We start from the raw sequence: 8,512 nt of genomic DNA on the forward strand, positions 1-8,512 counted from the left end.
CCTTGAGTTCCTATCATAATGTCTCCACCAAAGGAGATCACAATCCATTGTTTAAATTATGCAACCTCTGTAAAAAAAAGATACCATTTCTCTAGTTCGCTTTTTGGACATCAGATAATCTTTAGGCATTGTTATTTGTACCCCTTTATATTTTCATATCATTTTCGTTTAGTACTTTTCCGCATTTATAATTGTAGAATGCATAACTTGCATGCCGCAATCTCAAATATGTGTTATTAGTTCTCGTAAACATAACAACAGTACATTGAGGTGGTGAAAAAACCTATAAGAATTAATAGTAACAAAACTAATGCACAATTTTTTGTGTGAGTAGCATTCATAAACTCTGATTACTTATTGTGTGAAGCTCAATTATTTTAGCAGTCTTATTCAGATAAATTTTTATTTCAAAAAAATTAACAAATTTCAGTATTAGTCATAGACTCATAGATAGTCATGCATTTCTTAATCCGGGTTTAATTAGACCGGTTAACCCGGTCACCAAACCCCCAAATTCTAAACCCCCTCTTCTCCCCTCTCCTTCTCACACACACAGTACACCACTCAACCATGGCGGCACTGAAGCTTCTCCTCTCTCCAGCTCGCCGCCACTACCTCACCAAACACACTACTTCACATTTCCACTCTCCCATTTCCCTCACCTCTCACAGATCCCTTTCTTCCTCCTCCGAATCTGACCCTCCTCCACCCCGACCCTTCGAACCCATCCCAATCCAACCCGTTTCATACCCCGTCAAACCCAAAGACACCCCCTCTCCTCCCCCTCCCGACTCCCTCCGCCAGCCTCCGCCGCCGACACAGCTTTCCGGGGAGGCCCCGGAGCCGCAGCAGCGGGCATTGACGCGCGAGGATATTCGCTACGTGAAGGATGGGCCGTCGATAACGCCGGTGTCGTACCCAATGCGGGTGGCGCCGCTCCCCGAGGATATGGTCCCGGGGCAGAAGAATGATGAGATGGAGATGGAGAGGAGGAGGATTGAGGCGGAGGATCAGTTGAGGGCGAGAATGGTCAGAGCTGTGGAAGATGAAAAGATGAAGGTTCCTTTTCCGTTATTGATTAGGCCTAAGCAGAAGGAGAAGCCCCCTGTTCTTGATTTGATGGAGGCCATTCGCCAAGTTAAGGTTAGAGGTTATTAGACTGAATAAACCATCCTTTCAATCATTTTAGAAGTTATGGACTTAGTAATTTATAACATTAATTTAGGATGAAAATGTGATTTCTATCTTTCAGGACTAAAATGACTGACCTTATATATAATGGATTACTCTTATTGGACTTGTAATTTTGAACTTTATCTTCATTTTTCTTTCCATAAAAGTTAGTGGTGGTGATTAGCTTGTGTTACTCATGTTTGCCCCCCAGTAGAATCAAGTTGTTAGTTGAGGGCACAAACTTAGCATTAGGTATTTGGTGCCGAAGGAAACGAGAGTAATGGGTTTCAACGGTGGTTTTTTTCCTTGTAATTGTGACCATAAAGCAAGAACCATTAGTTGGTGTATTTTTTGTTGAATGTGTTTTTCTAGCATGATTTGCAGACCAAATACATCTCTATCTTACTTGGATTTTTTCTTATGGGAAATAAAAGAAAGAGATTTGACTCTCCTAAAATGAGTGCACCTTAGAGGAAAGAAGTGCAGAAATATACAGTTGATCAGCAACAGATTTTAAAAATTGCATAGTTTATTGTGCGTGCGCATATATTTCATTGCAATTTTGATTATTTGTAATTATGAATTATGAATATGATTATAATACATACGCATGTCTCTCTGGCTTGAAAAACAATTTGAGTACTATTGCAATGACGTTCTAAAAACTGCAGCCACAAGTCATAGTCATGTCTCTCTTAGCCTGTTTTTTGTCCTCTGATGTATATGTGTACTCGTGCATGTAAATGTGTTTGCAAGTAGTATGCAGTTATTTGTGTTATAAAAGTAATCCAAAGCACTTTCCTTCTGTTGCATTTTGAATATTCTTTGTGTAACAACTAACAACTCTTTTGGCATGTCCCATTCTCTCTCACTAACCTTTAGCATTTCTTCTATAACAAATAGTGCTAAATTAATGCATTCTTATTCTTAGTAGAGCTAGAAGTTAGACAAAACGATACAATCTCAAATGTTTGTGATACATTCTTGATTGGTTAAAATATTGACTTTTAGATTTCGCAATGTTTTAGTGATTTTCAAAATTTTAATGTGTTCACTTTTATCTTAGTTCTGATGCCATTGATTGAATTTGGGTTGGTACAAATCCTTAGCTGTAATCTTCGTCATGATTTACCTTAAATGTCCCATAACCCATTGGCTACTGTCATTTAATATAGTTACATATTGTTCAGGCCAATGCCAAGGCGAAGTTTGATGAAACTATTGAAGCACATATAAGATTGGGTATTGAGTCAAAGCGAACCGAACTGGTATATTTATTTATTTTTCTGTTATTTCCTTTTCCGTGTTTTGCATTTGTAGACAAGGTCAATGACATAGTATTATGGCATTGGTCCATGTAGCCAAGCCCACCTAATGGGGAAAGACTTTTGTTGTTTATGTTCTCGAGTGATTTTTTGAATGCCATGTTAAATTTTAATTTTGGCATGGTGGCTTAAGCTTTGTGTGTTTAGCATGTTCAATTTGTTGCATACTACTAGTGATGCTCTCAAAACTTGAGCATCATATACTCTTTGAAGATTAATATCAAGTAGTTCTTTCTAATTACTAAACAAACAAATTCACATCTCTACAACTGCCCTGTGCTGGAAGACTTTGCCTGAAAGGACTTCAAATTTCCCACCTCAAACCATATTTATGCTTTGTTTTGATAATTAGAGAAAGGAGCCTTTGATAGAGACTCGGATACTAAATGGGGAATGGGCCTAGGCAAGCTCTTGCAGCGTCGCAGTCACCGTACCCATCTGAGTCTCCAGCGCTTCCATGCGATCAGTCATCTTGGGTGGCATCTACTAACACTGGTTCCTGAGGAGCGTATTGATCCGGTAGGTCGGACCAATTGATAGGTTCTGATGAAGCTAACAGGTAATTTAGAGATGATAAAGACTGAAATACACTTGTATTGATTGATAAGCAGCAATTACAGTAAGGAAAAAATAGGATGTGCTGTTAGAATACTCTAACAACCCAGAGCAGCTCAAATGGCTATCTCCCTCAGAAAGATTCCTATCTCTCTCTCTATAACAGAATTGTAATCCTCTCCCCCCTCTCACCCCACACCTCATTATTCTATATACTAACTAACTAACTCGCTCCTTTCTTCTGGAACTTGGACACCTCAGCACCTTTCCCTTTCTTTCTCACATAAACCTTCCATATCTTGGGCTTGCCTAGGCCCATTCCCCATTTAGTATCCGAGTCTCTATCAGCCTTCTTGATATATTCAGCACACACTGGACCTCCTATGTTCTTTTTAGGTATTAGCTTGGCTCAGGACATGTTTTTGATAGATAACTTATGTTGTCTTTGAGTGACATAGACCTCCTTTGGATGCCAACAAAAAATCACTTATTGGAGCTTATTTAGTGCTTTTTTTAGTAGATAAGCTCCAATAAGCTCTAATAAGCTCCAATAAGCCTTTTTAAATTGCATGTGTGAATTGTTTTTGGGAAATCTCTTCAAAGATTGATCGAACTGGATCTACCAGATTATTTTTTGTCTTCTGTTAACTTTTGTTCTTACACATCCCTTATTACTCTTATACGTTTTGTTTTCTTTATATTTGGTTGAAAAAATGTTATGTACAATTTTCGTAATCCTTTACTTCAGAAGATAATGGTTTCAACTCTGGCAGGCAGTTCGTGGTACTGTGATTCTGCCTCATGGTGCTCCTAAGGTAATTTGTTAATGTTAAGCAATCAATAGAATGGTTGGTTTGTCATCTAATTATTCACATCTTCCAGGCCGTCAGTGTGGCTGTTTTTGCAGAAGGGGCAGAAGCAGAAGAAGCTAGAGCTGCAGGAGCTGATATAGTTGGTGGCAAAGAGCTTATTGAGGAGATTGCCAGTAATGAACTACACTTTTTTCTCCAAGTATTGTTCATTTTCGTCATTTACCAATTGTCTTAAAAGATTAAGCTGTTGGGTGAAGACACATGAATATTTTATACTTATGTTTCTAACTCGTCCCCTTGCAAGAGCCCATTAGGCTTTAAGCATGAACAATACGCATGCCCACCTACCTTGCGCTGAAATTCAACTTTTTATTAGAATTTTGGGGGAAACAAGGATTAAACTCTAGAGTCTAGACCACTTGGTTATAGAGGTTCTGGTACCATCTCTTCAACATGTTATCCCAAAAGTTAAGACATGTAGCTTTTTCTCATACTAAATTTGTGAAGATAGAATGTTCAGATGCATATTGTCTATTGTTGGTTCTATACTTACTTTTCATACAATGTTAGATACATACTCATCTCCTATAAAATTATTAAACTGTGCTATTCATATCCGACTGATAAGCTTATACTCTAATAGGTGGTAATAATAAGCTCAAAGTTGACAAGTGTTTTTCAACTCCTGGAATGGCACCTCATCTTGGAAAGGTATTTCAAATTTGAATGCTCTATTCTAGTAAAATCATCTAACTTAATGGGTTCTTCTTCTAAAGCTTATATGAACTGTTATGCAGATAGCACAGTATCTAAGAAAGCGCAGATTGATGCCAGACAAGAAAGTTAGTTGCTCAATATTTGTTGGCATATTATATACATTTTGAAGTGTAAAGCGTTTTTGGATTGTATTTAATTTCTGTTTGGTTGCATTGATATGTTGTTTTACAGCTAGGTACTCTGACCAATGATATTTCTGGGCAGTTGAAAGAGCTAAGACAGGGTCGTCTTGAGTTTAAAATGGAAAGTAAATCAATTTTGCATGCCGGAGTTGGAAAGGTGCTATCCTGTTCTCTTCCAATTGTTATAGACTTTTTAACAAGAGGCAACAGGTGTGTTACATGAGTTGTCCTTATATGCTTATAATAATATTCACAGGTAAGCTACAAAGATGAGTCTTTACGAGAGAATATTGGTGCATTTATGAATGCTGTGCTCCTTGCAAAGCCTGCTGGCTTAAAGAAGAGTAAGTGGCACACATTTTTATGCTTTCCTCTCTTTACCATCTGGTATTTTTCAAGTGCCTAAAATTGATTCTATCATAAGAAGGCCTGCAAAAGGTTTAGAATTTTATATATCAGATTAGGGTTTTCTTGTCGTCACTTTAGAAAATACAATGACTGGTGGTTAATTGGGTGCCTGCAATAAGAAGGCAGATTTGTGGACTATAGGAGAGCTCAGATTTGTGACTGTTCGGTACTTTGAGCTGTAGCTGCCAAATTTGAGTTTGGGGTTTAACTAAGGCTGTGGTAGGGTGAATTTCCGTGACCAAAAGAATCTGACAAGGGCTGATAAATTAAAAAAGGGTAGAGATTGAGAAAAAGAAAGGAGCCTACTGAGAATTGATGACATCTTATAATTGAGAGAACAGAATATACTGTTAATGTCTGGGAACAGAATATACTGCATTTTAATTTCCACTGTTTAAATATACATCCTGTAACTTATCGGACAATAATTCGGTATAAGAGTCTAATTCTAAAAGCAGTAAAACTACAGTATACTGATACTATTACTATACCTTAGTGGAAGCACAGACACAGAAAAATTAAATAATATCATAAGCCTAGGCCCATATGTAATCCTATATAAGGATATATAAAAATCATTTAAATTTCAGCAACGCCGAAAACTAAAATTTAAATGCAGTTACAACTTAACAAGGCAAGTAAGGATTTATTTTATTTAAGGTTATGCAATAATGAAACTTTGGACACAGTCATAATTTATAATTAAACCTATATAGTGAGATGATTTGATCAATAAGCTGATGTTTATTTGATGCTAGTCTGTTGTGTTGTGTCAAACTGATGAATATCGACCTCCAATTAGGAAGGTTTATGAGAGGAGTGTTAGAAGTCCCACATTTCTAATAAGGAGAAATAAGAGGAAGAGGTAATAGCCTAGCTTAATAGGGATAACTGATTTCAGAGGCAGTTACTGTTAGCTGGATCAGTTAGTTGTTAGCTGGATCAGTTAGTTAGTTCAGTTACTGTTCTGTCAGTTAGGGAAGGGTATAAATAAAGGGAAAGGGGAAGTTAGAGGTAGTTAGGTATTCAGTTGGAAATAGGAGAGACTGGACTCTCGAATATTCCAGAGGGGAACTAGGGTTCATCATTCACCATTGTTGTACTCAGAGCTTTGATTCTCAGTTTCTTTGAATCTCAGTTCCATTTTCATCAATAAAATCTCAGTTCTTGTTCTAGAGTTCATCACAAACTTGTATTTTTCATGATGTTGTATCTTATTTGTAATGAATGCTTTAGAGGTGCAATTTTGGGGCTCAATTTCTGCTTTAACATGGTGTCATATTATCACCACTTTTATATGCTAAGATTATTTCTATGATCTTATATTTGTCGTCTTTGCTGTTCAGCTTCCAAATATGCTGGGTATGTGCTGTCTGTCCATATATGCAGCACGGTAAGCTCTTACGTCTCGCTCTTTCTTTTATGAATTCTAAATTGTAATGTTACATGCTTGTATTTGATATGAATGCTCATGAGGTAAAACATGGAATGTATGTAAAATGCCCCCTCCCACCTCACTATTCCTTTCTGAAAACTGGAAGACAGTATTGGACTTTGAATTTTGAAATGATAGGACATCTATAAACAATATGCTAGTAATAATTATTGCGAAACATGGATTTTGTTTATGGAGAAGGCTTAACCATCTATATTCTCCATCAAAATGACCTTTTTGATTGTTTATTTGTTAAAGGACACATATTCCAGCATTTTTTACTTTTGTCTATCTTTAGTTAAAAATAAATGATGCTTCTTTTTTGGTGTTATCTCTCTGCAACCCAACCCCCTCAAAAGATTAAAGGTATGACCTTGAAATTTGAGGAGTGATTGTTTGGGTTCTTCTTGCACCTACCTGGTGCATTAAGTATCTCGACATTTAAGCAAAAAAGAATGAGCTCTCCTCACTACAGTCCTTTTTGGCCAGTTCCTTTCTATTCCGTATTAATAGTATTATTTCCTTATTAATATTAAATAACTTCAGTTTGATTAGCTTTGAGCCTCATCACTTCAGCATAAAATTCATTCAATCTTTAAAGACGAATCATGTTAGTGTTTTACAATTCATGTAAGTCTATCAATATAATATAATCAACTTGCAATATTGTTAGTGTTTTATAGAATGCAAGTATCTGTTTAGTGTGCAAACCATGTCAAAAATTTTGGTTTGTACACTTCAGTTCTCCCAAGTTATTTTACAAGTTTCATTAATCACTCTCAGACCTATCAAGGCACATGTATTTACTCTGATTTAGCTTCTGCTAGACTTATCAGTAATGCTTGGAATTGAATGAAATAATAAATAATGTAGTGTACATTTTCACGTTTCCATTTGTGTCCGATATCATCCTTATGTGCCAAACTCATAGCATTCTAGTGAAGCTTATAACTTTTTGATGCAAAAATGTTGTTTCTCTATTATAGAGGTTCATAAAATTTCACGATGTACTTGTGAATTACTATGGGGAGGTAGAAGTGAGGGTGACAAGACCCTTGGTGATTACAGTTGGAGAGTCTGGAGAGTCGTATTTACCAGTATCATTGACTGTGGTGATGATAAACATCATTACAATCTTGTATACATGTTTTTTTCCTTGTTAGTTTTACATGCAATCTTTTTTATGCAGATGGGCCCAGGATTTCCTGTATCAATACAGTCGTTATCGAAAGCAGCAGATAACTACAAGAAAATGCATGTGGTATGAATCGTGGATAGGGGGAGGCTATGGTCTTTCAACATGAATCGAAGTTTGATAAACATGTGTTGTAGTTTTTTGTTCATTACCATTGATTTTCTTTGTCCTGTGATATATGTGGCAATAAGAAAGTGAAAAATTTAACATATTTGTGCGAGCTTGATTTGTTTCTGATCGTCTTCTGGTGTATATCACTTTCCTCATTGCAAAACTGAACTTACAAAACTTAGTAATACTGAGCTAACCTGATATTACTTTCTGAGTTATCACTGGATAACTTATATTTCTTTCACATTTCCTACTACAAAACGTTTTCCAAATCACCCTCTCTACACATTTTTCATTACTTGTAAACCACCAACTTAAGCAAGGATCTTATCCAAGTTTGAAAATGCTCTTTGGATACATTTGTTTACATGTATATATAATTCTTAAAATATAAGCATGCATGGTTTTTCCTTCTCCTAATATATTAAATGTACTGCATGCTGATCTCACTGGGCTCCAACATCCAATCATTCTCACAAGTTGCTAATATTGGTTTTATAACTTCTTTGGCATTATAAGCTTATGTTCAAACTATGCCCCACCCACTGGCCAGTGTCAGTTCTCATTCAATTGATTCTCATTCTGTTGATTATCATGCA

The 8,512-nt window shown here is 36.4% G+C and overlaps 1 protein-coding gene across 1 annotated transcript; it reads left to right on the forward strand.

Annotated features, from left to right (window-relative positions):
* Positions 1-500: 500 nt before the first annotated feature.
* LOC130742812 (uncharacterized) lies at positions 501-8,131 on the forward strand. The gene is made up of 10 exons (XM_057594912.1): positions 501-1,143; positions 2,364-2,441; positions 3,827-3,868; positions 3,936-4,038; positions 4,509-4,576; positions 4,663-4,707; positions 4,814-4,921; positions 5,021-5,108; positions 6,519-6,565; positions 7,797-8,131. Exons 1-10 carry the CDS (start codon positions 571-573, stop codon positions 7,872-7,874), a joined length of 1,230 nt encoding a protein of 409 aa, XP_057450895.1. The 5' UTR covers positions 501-570; the 3' UTR covers positions 7,875-8,131.
* The last annotated feature ends 381 nt before the right edge of the window (positions 8,132-8,512 follow it).

This window comes from Lotus japonicus, chromosome 3 (assembly GCF_012489685.1).
Source record: "Lotus japonicus ecotype B-129 chromosome 3, LjGifu_v1.2".
In the NCBI taxonomy this organism is placed as follows: Eukaryota; Viridiplantae; Streptophyta; class Magnoliopsida; order Fabales; family Fabaceae; genus Lotus; species Lotus japonicus.

What these genes read in the sequence shown, in the direction of transcription:
- LOC130742812 (XM_057594912.1), top strand. Translation starts at nt 571, where the DNA reads ATGGCGGCACTGAAGCTTCTCCTCTCTCCAGCTCGCCGCCACTACCTC. An exon ending in AGTCAAAGCGAACCGAACTG is followed by an intron (nt 2,442 to 3,826) that starts GTATATTTATTT and finishes CAACTCTGGCAG; the next exon opens with GCAGTTCGTGGTACTGTGAT. An exon ending in TGCCTCATGGTGCTCCTAAG is followed by an intron (nt 3,869 to 3,935) that starts GTAATTTGTTAA and finishes CACATCTTCCAG; the next exon opens with GCCGTCAGTGTGGCTGTTTT.